The 20699-nt window shown below is 37.2% G+C and overlaps 1 protein-coding gene across 6 annotated transcripts in view; it reads left to right on the top strand.

Moving 5' to 3' along the window:
- Window positions 1–20699, top strand: part of mark3a (MAP/microtubule affinity-regulating kinase 3a) — a 169197-nt gene that overhangs the window by 67976 nt on the left and 80522 nt on the right. For all 6 annotated transcript variants that reach the window (XM_073039736.1, XM_073039735.1, XM_073039729.1 and 3 more), the window contains 3 exons: window positions 608–656; window positions 14948–15013; window positions 18617–18687. In XM_073039736.1, coding sequence (XP_072895837.1) covers window positions 608–656; window positions 14948–15013; window positions 18617–18687 — 186 coding nt within the window. The remainder of the gene's footprint in view (window positions 1–607; window positions 657–14947; window positions 15014–18616; window positions 18688–20699) is intronic.

A 20699-nucleotide genomic window follows, 5' to 3' on the forward strand; every position in this document is an offset into this window, starting at 1 on the left:
CACTGCCTGAGTCAGTGGTGGAGGTAGATACACTAGTGAAATTTAAGAGACTACTAGACAGGTATATGGAGGAATTTAAGGTGGGGGGTTATATGGGAGGCAGGGTTTAAGGGTCTGCACAACATTGTGGGCCAAAAGGCCTGTACTGTGCTGTATTGGTCTATCATTGGGTGCTATGGAAGCAATCGAAGTTCCAGTCTTTATGAAACTACAGGATATACAAAGTTGTACATTCCCATTGCACAATGATTCAAAACTAGTTTTGTAATTTTCTTGTCTGTAAAATTTGATACAGTGGTGCTATCATTTTTTTAGGGAGATTTCATCCCAAGCATGCTGCATTTACTTTGTCGCAGTGGCTTTCCACATCGATAAAACATCAAGCTCTTTAGTGAGTTAATTAAGGTTGAGGAGGGAGATTTGGACACACACTTATAGGAGTTGTTATAACAAAGTTGAGTTTCTGTCTCTGTAGCTTCAGAAGTGATGAATGATCCATGCATATCATGGTACAGTTATAAAATCAAGTTAACCAGGAATGTTAAATTAAGGATTAAAAGTGCTCCAGTAAAACAAGCTGTCTAAACCACATCTTTCTTTCTTTCAGCTTTTCAGGGAAGTAAGAATAATGAAATGTTTGAATCATCCAAATATAGGTAAGTGAATTCTACATAATTTTAAGGAACAAATTTAACAAAGAATACTTTTCTCCTGTCAAAATTTTTAGTGAAAGTGCTAGCTAATGTGTTGTGCCTTAACTCTGAACTGCTATGTTATTTCCTAACGGTAATGCACAGAAGTCCCCTCCGTATTTGAGTTAGAATTCTTTGCTAGGTACCTAGCTGCTAAAGTGTTATTCTACTTGCATGTAGCAAGAGTTTTTTTTAAAAGACAAGCCATAACTTTACTTGGATCCATTGCCAGGTACACTATCTATTTGATTTAACAGCAACTTCATTATTTAGGTTATTTTTAGGATACCAGCCTACCCCATCTTGCATCTTTAATCGTAAACTCAAATCTCCACTCTTATCCTGCAATAAATATGGTTGAAGATCACTCACATTGATTTCTACTGGCTATCTGGCCTCTAATCATTAAAATGTAGTATGAGATAAGATGTACTCTATGAGCTATGAAAGTGCAGAATTAGTGCTAGCTACATTCTGCTGCTTTTGGCCTTCCTAATATTAAGAATTTACTGGATTTGTCCACTGAACGTGTCGCACAACTATCAGTTTGGTGAATAAAAATTGATGATTGTTAAGCTGCTGACATGCAGTCTCTCTGGTCTTTCAGTTATACAGTTAAAATGGTGAGATCTTTTCCCAACTTTCTTTTAAGATTTAAAAATAATTATTTCTTCTTCCTGTCTTTTTTTAATCCAATCTTTATTTTGATTAGTGATGCTAGGTTGATGCTTAATTTATACTTAGTCATTACTAGATTAAAAATAATGAAATCTCTCATTTATGGATTCATTGTCATTGAGCCTTTGAAGCATACTGCTGTCAATTTGTACTTCCTGTAAAGGGCATAAAATTTTGTGGTGAAGGGTACAAAAAAAGCTAGTGAGGTACCCTGTCCTAGCATGATCTGCATCATATATCTTTTACAAGTCACACGTGTCTCAACTCTGCTTCACATTCCTATTCGAATATGTCCATACATGGCCTGCTCTACTGCCATGATGAGGCCAAACTCAGGTTGGAGGAGTAACACCTCATATACTGTCTGGGTAGTCTCCAGCCCCTTGGCATGAACATTGAATTCTCCAACTTCTGGTAATTCTCTCCCTCTCCCTTCCCCCATCCCAGTTTCACTCTGCCCCCTCCTCCAGCTGCCTATCACCTCTCACATGATTCTGCCGCCTTCTATTACACATAGTGCTTTCCTCTTACATTCCTACTTCACCCTTCCTGCCTATACCCTCCCTGCTTCCCCTCCCCCACCTGTTGATCTTTCCTCTTATTGGTTTTTCACCTGGCATCTTCCAGCCTTCTACTTCCCACCCTCCCCCCCTTCTTTATAGGGCCCCTGCCCCCTCCCTCTTCAGTCCTGACGAAGGGTCTTGGCCCGAAACGTTGACTGCTCGTTTCCATGACCTCCTGAGTTCCTCCAGCTTGTACGTGTTGCTTTGACCACAGCATCTGCAGTGTACGTCTTACATTTGTCAGTCCTCTGACTGTGACCTTGGGGTTCATTCAGCTTGTTTCTCAACCATCAGTGCTCAGAGCAGCTCCAGTAACATTGACCATTATTCTACATCTGCCTGTTACGCTGCATTAAAAGCAGAGAATGGGTTATGGGACAAGAACATGATGGATAAGATGCATCATTTTTGATCTTACAAGAATTTTGTTTGCTTTGTTTCTGTATGATTTGAAATAAGAACAAGGTACTGAATTTTTCATATGTTACCCATGGCAGCTGCACTCAGTTTTTAATTCTCATATTATTGGAAATGAATATGGTCTTACAAAAATACAACACAAACTGCTTTAGTGACCAGTCATCAAGGTCAGCTTCATTTTACAAAATTATTGATATACATCGTAATAGTATTAACATTTCTTTGTGTTTGGGCATAAATTTTCAATAAGCCAAGAAAGAAGTTCTGTCCATATATGCATATCTCTTATTCCTTTCCCAACTAGGTTACAAAAATAATCAACTTTTTTATAAAAAAAATGAAAGTGGTGTTTTAACATTGATGATTTCCTACTTCTTTCCCATGCTGGAATTCTGAAGCAGTGCTGAAGCAACGTTCAGTAGTCTGGTAGCATCTATGGAAAATGAAGTGCTGAATGTTTCAAATGATCAGAACTTCTCAACCTTTGTTCTTTGATCAATATGCCAATATGTACAGGTCACTGCCTTAGGTACTTTGTAAGCATAAAATACTAAATAAATGCTCCACAAAATACTTTGATCTTTAGCTTAAAAAAAACTGTAGCTTTTGTTACCTAGTGTAGACTTTATCTTTCTGTCACATAGATTGCGTTAATTGTGATGTTCCTTTTACAGGTCCAATAAATAGTGCAAAAAGTGCAGCACCCACCAAATAATTGTCAGATTTTTCTTAATATGCAAGCTATAAATAAGGTTTTTAATATCTATGATATCTGAGCAGAGAAGTGTTGTGGTTTTTCATGCTTTTCAAATGACCAGGAGACGCAGAAAATTCTTCAAGAAGGGTTAAACTTTAATTTGCAAATCAAAGTTGAGACAGTCATTGAGCTAGTCGCTGAATGCCTCCCGATTTTCGGATACAGCCGCTTTTTAAAGCAAACCTGGTTTAGCTGCATTAACATATCCAAGCGGTGCATATCACAGTTACTATTGTTTTTACCTATTGACTTATTTGTTCTAGTCGACTATATAGTTTTAATTACACAGCAGACATGTTCAAAGCAAAATATCCCTACATATTGTCTCTACATTGCTTTAGTTACACAGCCGACATGTTCAAAGATCCCTGAGTTACTGTTCATTAACACATATTGTCTCTACATTCAATTGGATACCTGATTAGCATATATTGACACATCATTGTCCTTTAGCATTTCACACAGTTTTGGTTACACAGCAACTTCACAGCTGGCGACCGCTTTCAGCCACCTCTCCCTAGCATATACCAACACACCATAGTTTTTAGCATTAAGTTTTATACTCCATAATATTCATATTCTCCAATACTCCATAATATTCATATTCTCCAATACTCCATAATATTCATATTCTCCAATAGAAGCACCCGTTAGTTGCATATTGTTAATGGGAGTGAATAGTCAGATGTGGAAGCTGCTCAGTAAAATTGGTGTAGTGAGTAATATATTAATCCTTTATTATTTAAGTAAATGTCAGCCAATTCTCTACAACAGAAATGAAATGGAGCAGATGATTCAAAATTGTTATTAAACTCCAATGCAATTCATGTAACCATATAACTGAGTGTCTTTTTAATAATTTCTTGTTATTTTGTTATCTGTTATTTTGTTTCTTGTTATCTGTGTAAACCACAGCTTTTAATATTATCTCACATACAACCCAGCACTTATCTCCAGTAAGGTGCTGTTGATTAAATTAGGAGATGACTTCCTATATCAAATGCAGTCAGTAGTGTTCAGATATGAATGTGAATTTTGTACAGGCACACTGATTCCAGTTTCTAGTCATTTAAACACTTATGATATTAGAGCTTCACCCAACATTTCTTTTTGTGTTCAAGGATGACAATTATAAGCTCCACTTCTAAATGGATGTTTGGCCATAAGTGTGATGGTTTACCAAATATTGTAAATTACTCTCTTGAAATTGGTGTAAGCCTCTTTCTGTTGTCTTAGCTTTAAGATGGTCTATATGATAGTGTACAAACAAGAATAATTTTATATTCAAAATTGAAGAATTATGGGAGTAAACCACAGTAGCAGATTTCACTCAAAAACAAAACAATTAAATTACATTTCCCCAGAAAAATATAAAAATGTACAAGCAACACACACAAAATGCTGGAGGAACTCAGCAGGCCAGATAGCATCTATGAAAAAGAGTGTAGTCGACGTTTCGGGCCAAGACCCAGCTCTTTTACTTCATCCCTTCCCCACTCCTGGTTTCACCTATCTCTCACCTTGTTCCTTCCTCCCCTCCCCTCACCACCTTATCCTGACCCCTCCTCTTTTTTTCTCCAGTCCTGATAAAGAGTTTCGGCTTGAAATGTCAACTACTCTTTTCCATCGATTCTGCTGGCCGGCTGAGTTCCTCCAGCATTTTCTGTGTGTTGCTTGGGTTTCCAGCATCTGCAGATTTGTCTTGTTTGTGATTAAAAATGACAGCACACCTTTATCCAGAGCCTGTAACACAATTATCTGAGGATGTTAATCAAAACCTTTGATGCCTTTGTGTATTGATACAGGCTGAATTGAAATATATCCTATGTAAAACTGGGGCAAGTTAAATAAATAAATAAACAAACAAAGCCACACTCTGTCATAGGATATAACCTACAAAAATTGCATGCAATCATGGAATTGCACTCAAACACTTGGTCTCACTCCTGTAATTAGATGACTCTTTCTAAAACCTAGCTGTATATTTGAACCTATTGTAGATTAATTACCTTAATTTAAAAATCTCAGAATAAAGCAGATAAGCAAAACTGCAATTAAAATATTGAAGTGAGCTGTTTCACTAAAGCATCCTTGAACTGTTTTGACTCCTGGGAAATATACACCACGGTGCATTTTGCCATTAATACTAAAGGTTTGTTGTAGGAGCAGCCCTTATTTTCATTTAAACTTTTCATAAACTAATGCTGTGACTTGTGCATTGTGAAAGATGGAAACACTTATTATATTGTTTGAGGAAGTTCTGATTCATAATTGATTATAATATGGATGGTAGACTTTTGTGTTAGATGTCTGGTGTGTGGTGTTAAGTTTGGTGTGATGGATATGGGCATTTTTTTTTGTTGAAGTTGTTCTTTGCAGAGCTTTTTTTGTCTTGTATTTATCATAATTTTTGACACCAAATCTGAATGTTATTCAATGATCAAAGTAAATCTTGTTAATACAAATATGTTAACAATTTCTACCTTGAGATTCTATTTTCTTGCAGGCATTTACAAGGAAAAAAGAAACGCACTAGAATTTCATGAATAACTATACATAACCAGACAAAGGCTGATGAAAACCAATGTGCAAAAGAAAAAAATGGTGGAAATAAAAATAACACTGAGGATATAAATTGTTAAGAGGCCATAGATCATAGAATCAGTTTAGAGTAGAGGTGAATGGAGTTTTCCATGCTGGTTCAGAAGCCGAGTGGCTGTAGAAAAATACTGAACCTGGTGGTGTGGGACCCAAAGTTTCTTTACCTCCTACACAAAGAAGCCGGCATATCAACAGCATCTCCTGCACTATCTCCCTGGGCACTGGTGCGCCACAAGGCTGTTTGCTTTGCCCCCTGCTCTACTTGCTATATTCTTATGCACTCAAAGGTTCAAAGGTCAAATTTAATGTCAGAAATGTATACAATATACATCCTGAAATGCTTTTGTTCACAAATATCCACGAAAGCAGAGGTGCCCCAAAGAATGAATGACAGTTAAATGTGATAACCTCAAAGTCCCCCCTCCCAGCTCTCCCTTCCTGTGCATAAGCGGCAGCGAGCAACGATTCTTCCCCCCCCCCCCCCCCCCCCACCAGCAAAAAATTTTTTAAAGTTTTCCGATGACATAATTGTTGTTGGCTGATTTAAGGGTGGTGACAATTCAGGATATAGGAGGGAGATTGAAAATCTAACTTTGGGATTGAAAATCCACATCAATGTCAGCAAGACCAAGATAATTGTTGACTTCAAGAGAAAGAAACCAGATGTCCTCAGCAGGGGATCAAAGGTAGAGAGAGTCAGCAATTTTAAATTCCTAGGTGTTATCATTTCAAGGGATCAGTCCTGGGTCCACTATGTTAGTGCCATTACGAAGAAAGTTAACTAAGGATCTCCTTCCTTTAGGAGAAAAGGGATACTCCATTCTTTGGAATGTTGAGGAGTTATTACCCAGCCTGAACAATTACACAAGAACAAAACACAGATGTCCACAAATACATTCATGACATTGCACAACGAATCAATTCATAACTAACCATTTTCCAGGCACCAGCAGTCTCCCCCATCCCCTAAAATGAACACCTCCATTGAGAAAGCACTGAGGATGTGCCACCACAAACAGGTACCTTTTTAAAGACAGCTCGCTCATCAGTTGGCTCCCCTCCCTAAAACAGGAAGCAACAACAAACAGGACACATCAAAGAATGCCACTGTCCTGAAGTGTGTAAGTCAAAACAAAAGGGTCCATGCTGCGCCTATTAAGCATAGCGCCAGCACTGTCAGACAGGCAGAATGAGAATTGCAGGTGGGTTGGAGGTGAGGGGGAAGAAATTAGTTGTGGCAGACCTGCTCTGTCACAGGTGGAAGTAGGGGTAAAGCCTTCTCCACCATTGAGTACATTTACACTGAGGGTTCTCACAGGAAAGCAGCGTACATCATAAAGAATCTCCACCATCCTGGCCATGCTCCCTTTTCATTGCTGCCATCCGGAAGAAGGTATAAGAGCCTCAGGATCTGCACCACCAGGTTCAGGAACAGTTATTACCCTCAACCATCAGGCTCTTGAACCAGAGGGATAACTTCACTCAATTTCACTTGCCCCATCACTGAACTGTTCCCTCCATCAATGCAAGAAGTATCATAGAAAAGGTGGATGAGAACAGGGTATGGATCAACACTGGAATTATGAATATGTAGCCATTAGTGAGACTTGGATGCAGAAGGGTCAGGACTGTCAGCTCAATATTCTGGGTGCCATTGTTTTAGAGGTGACAGAATGGGAGGGATTAAAGGAGGAGGGGTGGTATTACTAGGCAGGGAACAGACTGGCGAACTCATCTAGTGAGGTGTTATGGGTGGAAATGAGAAATAAAGATATGACCATGTTATTGGGACTATATTACAGACCACTTACCAGTCATAGGGATACAGTAAAAAAACATTTTTAAAGAGATTGAAGACTTGCAAAAAACTTAAGGTTGTTATAGTAGGTGATTTTAACTTTCTGCATACTGTGAAAGGAGTAGGTGGGATAGAGTTTGTCAAATGTGTTCAGGAGTGTCCTTCATTGGTACTTAGAAGTCCCAATGAGAGTATGCAAAATGGGATCTGCTATTAGGGAATGAGACAGGGCAGCTGACAGAAGTTTGTGTAGGGGAGCACTTTGCATGCAATGACCAAAATGCCATTAGTTTCAAAGTAAATTTGCAAAAGGATAGAACAACCTATGGACTCAAATTCAAGGACTCTTCATCTCTCTTTTTCCCCTGTTTCTTGTGATTGCACAATTTTTTTTTGCACATTGGTTATTGTCTGTCCTGTTGGATGTTGTTTCATTGCTTCTATTGTTCCTTGTATATATTGTAATTGCCTTCAGGAAAATGAATCTCATGGTTGTATATGGTGACATATATATACTTTTATAATAAATTTGCTTTGACCTTTGATGTTTTTTGCACAGATGTTGGGATCTCTGATGGATGCTGCTTTCTTGCGGCCCCACTCCATGTAGATGTACTCAGTGTTGAGGAGTGCTTTGTATGTGACGGACTGGGTTGTGTTCATTGCTTTCTGTAGCCTTTTCTGTTCCTGTGGATTAGTGTTCCTATACCAGGCCCATGATGCAACCATTTAGGATACTCATCACTGTGCACCTGTAGAAGGTTGTCAAAATTTTTGGTGACATGCCGAATATATGCAAACTTCTAAGGATGTAAAGGCACTATTGTGCATTCTTTATGGTGATATTTATGTGTTGGTCCCAAGACAAACCCTCTGAAATTTTGATGCCAAGGAATTTAAAGCTACAGCTTCTCCACCTCAGTTTCCCTAATGGACCTCTGGGTTCTTCCTCCTGTAGTCAATAATCAGCTTTTCGGTATTGTTGAGCCTTCCAGTGATTATTGGAGATTCTGAATTGAGCCAAAAGGTATAGAATTGGCAAAAAATGCTAAAATATGAATATTGCTCTGATGAAGTAGCTGAAGTTAGACTTTGGACTGTTTTAACCAGGGGAGTGCAACTTGCTTAATTTGCTGAAAATAGGCACATATGATAAAAACGCAAGGTAAGCATTGTTCCCAGTGTGATCAGAGCATATTGGCAGTAAAGAGGCACTTTCCTCTGTCGTAAGTGTTGTATTGTTTTGATTTCATAAACTTAGAACTCCACTAATATTTTTGTAAAATTGATTAGTTTTAATCTACAAGACTTTGACAGAGTCTGTATTCTAGTGGCCAAAAAGGTTACGTTAACTATATCCTTGCACTGTTCATCATACTTTTCATGTCACCTTGCGTAAAATATTTGGAAAAACATCCTTTTAAAGAAAGATTGCCCTAAAAAGTAATTGTGAGGAATTAAAGACTATCCTTTTCAGCTAGAAGCTCACTTGATTATTACTACCTGGTATCAAATTTATGGATTCATAAAATTTCATAGATTTGTTTGTTTGGATAACTTTCCCTAAGAGAGTTTTTGATCTCTGTGACACAATGGCATGGCAATGCCACTAAGAATTGGTGATATTTTGAATATTAAGCGACATCATGATTAAAAAAATATGACTATCTTTCTTTGATTTCAATCATTTAAAATATTTCAGTAATTTTTAAAATTTTCTAGGTTGTGTTTAAATGTCAGTTATTGTTAAATGATGAATGGTTAAATTCTAGGTAAGTCTAAGCCATTGATGTTCATCTTACATATTTCATTTAAAATCTGTATTGAGTTATAATTCAATGTGTGCTTTAGGATTGAAATGAAATAAAGAACTGTGTGCTTAAACATCCTTTTTTAATGCTTTGATCGTAGAGAGAAATGCAATATAATGTTTGGAGGTCAGCCAAGCAAATGAATGTAGAAAGCATTCAGGAGCCCAGAAGCAGGTCTTGTATTTGTAATCTGGTATAACTGTATCAATTGGGAAGTGAATGCTTCTTGTTATAGAAGGAGAATGCCACTGAACCAATATTGAAAACAGTACTTATTCTCAGCAGAGTGATTTAGAAAATGTGAGGTTATAGGTGTGCATTATTGATACTTTCTGAATTTCAGGTCGAAAATAGTTGTGAAAAAATGTACAATATCAATATTGGAACTGGTTTGTTGTCATGTGTACCAAGATACAGTGAATAGCTTGTCTTGCATTCTGTTCATACAGATCCAGTCATTACAGTGCTTGAGGTAGAACAAGGTAAAATATTAACAATGCAGAAGAAAATGAAACAGCTACAGAGAAAGTGCAGATAAACAATAAGGTTCAAGATCATAACAAGGTACAATGAGGTTAAGAGACCAATTTATCATACTAGGGAACTATTTAATAGTCTTAAAACAGTGGGGTGGAAGCAGTCCTCGAGCCTGGTGGTACACGCTTTCAGGCTTTTGAATCTTCTGCCCAACAGAAGAGAGGAAAAGAGAGAATGTCCAGGTTGGGCTAGGTCACGGGTCACCAACCTTTTTTGCACCGCGGACCAGTTTAATGTTGATAATATTCTTGCGGACTGGCCAACGGTGGGGGAGGGTAGGGTGGTGTTAATCACGACCGGAATATAGGTGATAAGTCAACTATAAGTCACTTATAGTTTAACAAATTTAATATTAAACACACAGTGCATATTTTCCTTGCATGACTACAGTGTTAAGTCAATTATAAGTCAATAGCATCATAACTTTTAAGTCACGTTTGGATATTAAACACAGCACATATTTTCCTCGTATGAACGATAAAATCATTGCAACACACCAATATCACTGAATCAGTGGAAGCTCTGGGCTTGTTTCCCTGCAACAAGACAGTCCCATCGAGGAGTGATGGGAGATAGCGATACTCGAAGAGGGTTCCTTATGTCCAGTCTATTCCACAATTTAGTTTTCATTGCATTCATTGCAGAAAACCCTGCTTCACAGAGATATAATGTTGGAAGTGGAAGCAACGTTTTCAGTGCTTTTGTGGCTATCTCAGGATATTCAGCCTTGACTTTGATCCAGAATGCAGGCAGAGATGTTATGTCAAACATAGTTTTCAGCCCACCGTCATTTGCAAGCTCAAGGAGTTGATTTTCTTCCCGCGCTGACATGGATGATTCACTGGGGACATTCACAAATGGGTCACAAACCCATTCCTTAGCACGTCTTGAGTCATTTGCGGTTGGGAAGTAACGCTCAAATTCTGTCGACAGCGAAGATAGGTGATCACACACCAGCTGTGAGGTGGACGGTGCAGCCTCAGTCTCTCCCAAAATCCCAGCTAATGTTGGGAACATGTCAAATATGCACCTGTCCACTCACCGTCCCCACAGTTCCAGTTTGGCTTTGAAAGCAGACGCTTTATCTGCCAACTTGAAGACAGTTGTCATTCTCCCCTGAAGTGACAAATTGAGTTCATTGAGCAGGTTGAAGATGTCACACAGATAAGCGAGTTTTGCTATCCACTCCTTGTCACTGAAGTGTGGTGCCAGTGGTGACCTTTTTTCCTGAAAGGAATCTCTGTAGCGGCTCTCTTAACTCAAAAACCCTGTCCAGGCTCTCCCCCTTGATAGCCACTTGACTTCAGTGTGTAAGAGAAGCCATTTGTGCTCTGCATCTATTTCCTTGCAAACCTGCTCAAACAGATGTGAGTTAGGGGCTTTTGCTTTGATGTGATTGATAACTTCAACTCAATATGCTGTTAAGATCAGGTGACATTTTTCGGCCAGCCAGCATTTCCCTGTGTATGACACGGTGTGTAGACTGGCATTCAGAAGCAACCTCTTTGACTCGGGTAGTGAAACCAGACATAGCTGCAGCCCCATCTGTGCATATTCCAACACAGAATGACCAGTCCAGTTTGCCTGACGTGTAGTCATTCAAAGACTTGAATAGTTCTGCCCCAGTTGTGTTAGTTGGCAGCGGCAGTGCACACAACATTTCCTCGTGCACATCATCTTGAAACATATATCGCACATAAACCAGCAGTATTGCCTTGTTGTCGACATCGGTAGACTCATCGACCTGGATAGCATACCATGGTGACTCGTTAAGCCATTCCAACAGCTGTGCTTCAATGTTCTCCACTATGTCATCGATTCTCCTTGAAACTGTGGTAGCTGAGAGAGAAGCCTGTGCCATCTTGTTAGCTGCAGCTTCTCCCAACAGTTCACAATACATGTCCTTGGCAGGAAGCAGAATCAATTCTTCGCCAACAGTGAAAGGCTTCTTAGCCTTAGCAGTATGGCTAGCAGCTAAGTACGACACTCTCAGAACAGTAGCATTTGTGGAGGTGGTGGCTGTCAGCACTTGCTTCTGTCCCGCTTGCTCATGTTTTTTTCTGCTCAAAAATCTCAACAGGTTTGTCTTTAAGTGCAGGATGCCTGGACTCAAGGTGCTGAAGCAGTTTTGAGGGCTATATTGCCTCATTAGACAGCTTGTCTCCACATATCACAGACAGGGGACTTGGAGCGTATGAGTCACCGGTTGCATTAAAGCCATATTTTATGTACGACTCGTCGTATTTTCCGTTGAAGGAAGCTTTTTCTTGCAGTCTCAGCCTCAGCTGTCTCTGCGTTATCATCATCGTTAGGCCTTTTATGTCCCCTACCACCTCTTCCAAAGAAACTCTCAAGTAACGTTTGTTTTTTTACTCATCAAAAAGTTGTAGGTTAATGACCGACTAATGACCTTGTGTGGGTAATGACCTCACGAGCGTTCAAGTTCAACAGTGGACGTGACAAGGAATGAGGAAAGGTGCAGCTGACTCATTGTTTCATATCACCAAATCATATCATTTCCTATTCTGGTTGCTTTACTGATGCAGCCAAGTATAGATGGAGTCCATGGAGAGGAGGCTTCAGTTTTATTTATGCAAGAGCTTTGTGAATCTTCTCATCCTGTTCTTTAAACATATCCTATCTACTTTAAAACGTTGCATTTATCATGATTTTGCAAGATTCTGCAAGTAGTGAATGTTGTGGGCTGCTTTTCCTTTGGCAGATTACTTTCCAGAAGACAAACTCCATGCACATTTTTCTAACTTGATCATTAGATGTTAAGTTCAGTGTCATCATTTAACATTGTTAAAGTTTTATTCTTACTAAACCTTTCCTGCCATATAAATTTTCTATATAATAAGTTCTGCATGGATCACTACAGCATACTGCTGGATACAATTTTGACACTTAAGAAAACAGCAAGTGATTGACTTATCTACTTGTCATTCACTAATCATGAGAATGTTTGTAATTGTAACAATGAGTTATAATAGGGCTCATAATTTCATTTCTAGTTTTGGATATTCTGTTATTAGGAAAATATTTTGTGTATACTGATGACCTTGTGTTAACACAGTCTAAATCACAATTTTAAATGTATTCATTAAATTAATTGAACCTCACTTGCTAATTTAAAATCATTTTGTTGACCAGCAGCACACTTTACAAATGTACAGCATAATGCTTTGGCATGGTACACTCAGTTTATTGTGGGCAAGTAGAAATTACCAACCTGCTTGTTTCTCATTAAATCTGAAACATTGTGGACTTTTGCAGGTAATCTTACTGTCATTTCCCATTTCACTTTTTTTCTCACTGCAATCTACCTACTTGTGATTCACTTCTTTTGGCCCATGTTCAGACTTTTGTGGCATGACTATGGTAAGTCATTGCAAGATGAAGTAGAAAAAGTGGTCTTTTCTATTTCAGTATGCTGTGAATTTCTTTTGTTTTTAAAAGCATTTATTTGCTGTTCCATGGAACCAGTAGTTTTTATAGAGTTCTCCAATGTTAATGTGCAAAGCAAACCAATAATTTATGGTAAATACCAAGATTCACTTGTTAAAACTGCATAGAAATGCTTTAATTTACATTTCTTTGGCATTGACCATATCAATTCTGATCATCAATGATTCCGTACTTGGCCTGGAGTAAACTTATATAGATTTACTCACCATTTGTGTAATATAGGTTTACTTTTCCTTTACTGCGACTGCCTTTATCTCCTGTCTCTCCATTTATTAACATTGGGACAGACAAAATATGTATGTAGTTTGATCAGCAATGCCAATGGATGCCAGTTTTTCAGTAAAGAAATGGGCTTTATTTGGGGTGCCTGTACCAGGTCCCAAAAAAAGCCTTTTTTTTAACATGTATGCTTTAAGTATTGTACCCAGTAATGAGTACATTGCTTTTAAAATACTGGTAGAAATTGCTTTCAGTGATATTTCTAATACTATATTCCTTCTCTCAACAATCTCTTGATTTTAATTTGACACTGATTTAATCACTGATTGTGAAAATGTTTCTTATTTGTCAAATCCAGTTACTTAATTATTTTGAACTACATGAGCTCAAAACTTTATTCAAATTAAAAGAGCTCTTCCTGTCATCTTTTACATCTGAAGTATTTTATCATACCAATGAATTGCTTCTTTACGGATCATATGGCTTTGTCATCTTGCTGCCCAAAACTAGACAAGCAGCAACCTTTAATGAGTCAGCAAGTCATTTGCACTTGTGATCGGAGAAATAGATTAACGTTTCAAGCCAAAGACCCTTTGTCAGAAACAGGAGAGAAAAAATGCAAGTCAATTTTCAGTTCAATCGAAAACTAATTTGGCTTCTGTTAACCAGTCCTGGTAAGGCTATAATTCACTTTCCACCAGATACTGCTTGAAGTGCTCTTTGTTTACAGAACCTTGTATGTTTTATTTCAGATTTCCAGCAGTTCTGGGTATATTTAAACAATGATGAATGCATATACATTTGGAAATATTGAAATTTGCTGCATCACAAAAAATTTGGTGTTTTCCCTTTTGAACAATTAAAAGTGCAAAAGAGCAGTAAAATTATAGCTTAGCAATTTTATTTTGTCCAAATGGCTTGATTAGTTCATTGTGTCTATTAGGAAGTAAATTAAAGAAATAAAGCAAGGACCTCCAGATCAGTCAGAGAACAGATAAGAAAATAAACAAGAACGTTCCCAGTTGTGATCTGTTGTGTGTTCAAATTTAGATGACCTCAAGTGGATAACTGGTAGAGGCACTACATTTGGTTTTTCTGTCTTTAACTAGATAATGATATCCAGCCTTGGTTCCTTCACTTCGTGTTTGTGTGGCACAGAGATCCTTTGGAACCTCCAATCAATTGAGCAAGGAATTTGAGGGGGGTGGGAAGTAAATTGTTGTTAACCATAATAACTGAATTAACAGCAACCAAATTTATAATTATCTCCTTTTAAAACAAGTAGTATTCATTGATTATTCAAATGTTAAGTGGCATTGTTTATGTGGCTATATTTCTAACATTGTTCAGAAATTTGTTAATCTATGCTTATCTATATACCAGTTCTTCATTTTTGCTTTCAGTGAAATTGTTTGAAGTTATTGAAACGGAAAAGACTCTCTATTTAGTGATGGAATATGCAAGTGGAGGTAGGTAAAATTCAACTGAAACACTGTTCAATGTTATTTTGATGAAGATATATTTTTCTGACTTCACTAAGGAAGCTTTGATTATTTTGTTAGCTATATTGTGTAACTCTCCAAGTAATACTGAGAATAATAATTGGGCCATCTTCAGCTGGTTTTGGTGTGCTGCATATGTTGATTGTAACACGGAAAAAAAACCTTTCTTGTTGAATAGTGGCACATAATTTTTAACATAACCCTAACAATCGGGATAAGAATTTTTGAATTCTTCATCTGAAGAGCTTTATCTATATCTTTGTAGGATCCTTCATCTCTATTGCAGCTTTGAATTAAATTGTGAATGCTAGATGTAGCATTTGCTTGAATCAATAATTGGTTAAATAAGAACAGCAACTGTATAGTTGGCCAAAGTGAGCTGTATTTGTGCTAAATTAATATGAACTGATAGAAGCTAGGTTTTGCTAAAGTTTGCTCATGAATTATGAGGGGTCTTGTTAGATTGAATAGGAACATAGATTAATCATAACTCTAAACTATAAAATATTAAAAATATAAAAGGAAAATTGGTTTTGATCAGAATTTTTGGGTGTTTGTAAGTTAGTAACTGAAAGGTGATAGAGGCAGACACTTGCTGCATTAAAAAAATCTTGTGCGAACAATATGCGATGAAAAATTGATTAGGCTGCATGCTTTTTGTGAGACCAATGAAATTAAATTGATACATTATTTATTTGAAATATTGACATATGAATGAGGTTGAGTTAGAAGTTTTAAGATAATAGTGCATTATATAAAATATTTTCCCACTGAATATTTTTAAAATTAACACTAATATTTTCAAGACTGGAGTGTTTGTTCAATATTGCAAACTAGTTGAACTCATTTACACTTCAGGGCTTGAAATTTTTGATAATTTTTTTACAATGAGAATATTTTTTACAATGAGAATATTTTTTACAATGATAATAAAACAATGAGAATATGAGAATAAAATAAGCTTTAAGTTCATTTTATATCATTAATGCTGTTATGATTTTATCTGTAAAATTTGCAACAAAGCACCATGTGTGGATATCCGGATAGCCGGATCTCATTGTCAGCATTTTCTTGATCTGTGTTATGCCATATGTGTATATTCTAGAAAGTGCTGACAATTTTGCTGTAATGGCAACAAATGTCATCATACAACCATAAAATTCATTTTTATTTTACTTATTTAGAGATACAATATGAAATAGGCCCTTCTAGCTGCGCTGCCCCAGCAACCCCTGACACCCCGCCCTAACCCTAACCTAAATGGGACAATTTATAATGAATAATTATCTGCTAACTGGTACCTCCTTGGACTGTGGGAGAAAACCAGAGCACCTAGAGGACATGCATGCATTTCATGACAGTCATCTTGAATGTTACAATGAAAATGAAGATTTGTAGAATGCAATTGTCAACAGCGTTGTATGAAGGCAGTCCATTCTCTGCACTAGGTGTCTGTACAAAGACCCCTTACAGAGGATGCTGGAATTGAATGTTAGCCACTATGCTACCTTGGTGTCCTATTTATGTGAACTAGAGATCTGAAAATAAAATGGGTGCAAATACAGTGGATTCCAGTTAATTGGTGCATCGGTTAATCGGCGCAATGTTTATTTGGGACAACTCTTAAACAATGAAAACAAAATGAGAAAATAGACAGGATGTCCTTCGTTTATTTAGGATACTATGCCATTTAATTGAAGCAAGAGACTATTCCTGAACAGTTTCTAACTAGTGTTAGTTATGTGCGCTTGCATAGCCATTAGATTAAACACTGCTTTAAGCAAAGAGTTTTAAATAGTGTAATTAGTGTGTACTTCTGTTCAAAAAGCAGTGATTTTAGTCACTGATAGTTGGCAAGAAATAAGCAATGAGACAATTCTGAACTGTTTTGGTCAATGCAATTTTAAGCTTTCATGCTTGGAGATGCCAGCAATAGCCAGCAGCGAAAATGAAACAATTTCACTACTTCGGGCTATGAAGGATTTTGAAGAATCTTGAATGTTACACTGAAAATGAAGATTTGGGCGATGCATTCGTGTTGTATGAAGGCAGTCCATTATCTGCACTGGAATCTGCGCTGATTTTGATCATTTACAGCCAAAAGAAAACAACATGGATAATTCCTCTGTCAATAAGTATTAGGAGCTAATAGCTTTATAGTAATGCAATGGTATTGGCAGTGTTGGCAATTTGTTCTGTTTTTCATTTAAATACATAGTTTGTTACTCAGTTTGTTTTTTTAATACCTTTTTAACTATTTCTATGAAACTTCAGCTAATTGGGGCAGCAGCTTAATTGGGCCAAATTTACTGGTCCCAATGTGTCCCAATTAACTGGAATCCACTGTATTTGGACATTTATAGCATGGTAAGGATTTTATTGCCTCTGTTTAGTTGTCCTTGAGAATTTACTATTGTTGAGCTGCTTTTTTTAACCACTTGCAGTCCATGTAGTAAATGTACTCAGGTTGTACTCTTATCGTTGGGTTTCATTGCTATACCATCTACTCTATATTAAGAATGCAAATGATGTAAGAGTTTTCTTTAATACACTGAAAGTCAGTTTAATAATTTCATTTTACACAGGTGATGTCAGCTTTATTTCACTGTGATTTCATCCTGTTAATTGCAATCACCAGAGAATCGAGTTCCACCACCAGAACAGATCCAGTCTTCCTGATAAGCTTATCAATCTTCGTGGCATCAGTTGCTCTCACCCTGCTGCCCCAGCAGACTACAGCGTAGAATAGAATGCTGGCCACCACTGAGTCATAGAACATCTGTAGTACTGCAGATGTTGAGTGATCAGAGCCGCTTCAGGAAGTGCAGTTGGCTCTGTCCTTTCTTGTGCAGAGCCCCTGTATTTTAAGTCCAGTCCAGTTTATTGTCTAGGTGAGTTCCCAGGTACTTGTAGCCCTGTACAACTTCTACATCTGTTCCCTTGATGGAGATGGGAATGCAGGGTGTTTTCACCTTCCTGAAGTCCACCACCAACTCCTTTGTCCTTGTGATATTGAGCTGCAGGTGATTCAGCCCACACCTCTCAACAAAGTTGTCCACCACTCTTCTGTACTCAGCCTCTTGACCTCGGCTAACACAGCCCACAACTGCCAAATCATCAGAAAGCTTCTGCAAATGACAGGACTCCAAGTTTTATCTGAAGTTGGAGGAGTAGATAGTCCCCTGTGCTACTAAACACAGTATCTGACACACTGCTGTGCAATCTCACATATTGTGGCCATCTGAATTGGTCGTCTGTAACCCAGGACACTAATGGAGCATCCACCTGCATCTCTGTGAGCTTACTCCCTAGTAAAGCAGGTTGTATGGTGTTAAGAGCACTGAATAAATCAAAGAACATGATTCTCACAGAGCTGCCTTGCTCGTCTACAAGCAGGAAGATAATGGTGTCCTCAACACCAGTATGTGATTCATAAGCAAACTGCAGGGGATCTGGTGATGGATTTACAATGTTAATTGCTACAATTGTCTTTTACACATCTTGATTAGCAAAAAGAAGAAACATTTGAAGTTTTTAATAAAAATTTTAATTGAAGATTTCTTTTTACAGGAGAGGTATTTGATTACTTGGTAGCTCATGGAAGAATGAAGGAAAAGGAGGCTAGAGCTAAATTTAGACAGGTATGCACACCTGTATATTTTGGTTGTTGCTGTACTAATTCAGCTAATTCTTAAATTTTAAATATATTTGACTGATAAAGCAAATATGGGGGGGCTATACACTTAAAAACTATAAGCAACCTGCTAGTCATCAGTTTATTATAATCTTGGTCGGTAGCTTTGTTTTGCATATTCATGACAGGAGAATTGGGTTATACATACAATATTATCATAGTACATTATTTATTCAGTGAGAGATGCAAAGGCAAATGTTAAGTTCTAGTAGGAAGCATAAATTTCTTTTTATTTCATTCATGACAATTCTGGAATGAAAGGTAACTTCCTTTCTTAGAAAAGGAATTCTTAATACAGATTGGGTATCCCTTACCTGAAATTCCAAAATCCCAAAAACCTCCAAAATCTGAAAGTTTTTTGGACACTAACGTGATGTTACAAATGGATAATCCCACAAGGTGCTGGGAAAGATTCCAAGATGATGTGCAGGTCTGTGCACCCTATAGACAGTTCTGGGAAGTGACCTCACATATATAATGAATAGAAGCTAAAGAAACATAGAAAAACACTGCGTAAAGTGAAAAATTAAGATCTCGATTGTGTATTGAAAAAGTTGATTCATCAGTGTTGCAGTGAACATATCTATATGCCACTTACTAGTACGCTGATCTTGAAGCCGCAGAGAAATTCACTGGTTTGCCAAGATTGTTGCTAATGAAAATCTAACACCAGAACAAGTCGACAATGCTGATTGTTTTTATACCATATAAAGTAAAATACAACTACAGTGTACTGTATTCCTCTAATCAAAATATGACATTGTAGGTGGAGACTGAAAGCCTGCCATTGTTTGTTGTTGTTCAACAGGTTATTCAGGTATTTTCCCTGATGTTGTTGTGCTGCTTGTGTTAACCCACACACATTATATTTTCATTATATTAATGGCAAGTAATAATTGTTACTGTCATGTATATATGAACAATGAACAAGTGGAAGACATTGCTTACTGGTGATCCCAGGCTATCTCATTATACATTCCAAAATCTTAACACCCAAAACACTTTCAGCTCCAAGCATCATGGATAAGGGATACTCAACCTGTATTTTAACAATCTACAGCATACAATGAATTGTTGACCATAAGGAAGCTCTATAGCAGTTGATTGTTGAGCTAATATGTGATATTTTGAATTAGTGCTCTGTAAATTTAATGATATTTGAATGTTCATTGAGCTTAAGAGTTTTAAATTTAGTACCAGATTAAAGTGAGGAAATGTGTATACATTTCATCACTTGATAACATCTGAGAATCCAACCATTTTTTATCTGCAGGGCTGCTAAACAGACTAGAATTATTTTCTTAGTTTATGGATAAAAATCTGAACATCCTAGTAATACTAATTCAGTCTAATTTGGCATTCTGGTGAGAACATTCTGATAAAGTATCCAAACATTGGAACATCAGGATCGGTTCAATATGCCAATGCTGCTTTAAGTACTGACTTTTCCCCCCAGCAGTTTTATTTCTTTGTGTCAATTGTTCTATTGTTCAGGACTTGGATTTTGTGTTTTCTTGTATCTATCTTCAGACTTGATCACTGGATTTTTTAAACCTAGTTTCTCTAGTTACTTGAATCCTTGTTTCTGCCTGTGATAGTGTACGTAAAATTAAGGCTCAATTGTTATGTGCATTTTATTTAATCAGCATTTCTATATCATTGCCATTATTGATGGTAGTGATTGCCATTATTGAATGTAGTACCACCCAATAAATTATGTAGCAGTTTAATCAGAATCAGGATTGTTATCACTGGCATATGACATGAAATTTGTTAACTTAGCAGCAGCAGTTCAATGCAATACATAATATAGAAGGAAAAAATAAGTACATAAAATAAAAATAATTGTAATAGACAAGTAAGTAAACCAATTGCAGCATACATATATTGAGTAGATTTTAAAAATGTGCAAAAAACAGAAATACTGTATATTAAAAAAGTGAGATAGTGTCCAAGGGT

This window comes from Hemitrygon akajei, chromosome 3 (genome assembly GCF_048418815.1).
Source record: "Hemitrygon akajei chromosome 3, sHemAka1.3, whole genome shotgun sequence".
Taxonomy (NCBI): Eukaryota; Metazoa; Chordata; class Chondrichthyes; order Myliobatiformes; family Dasyatidae; genus Hemitrygon; species Hemitrygon akajei.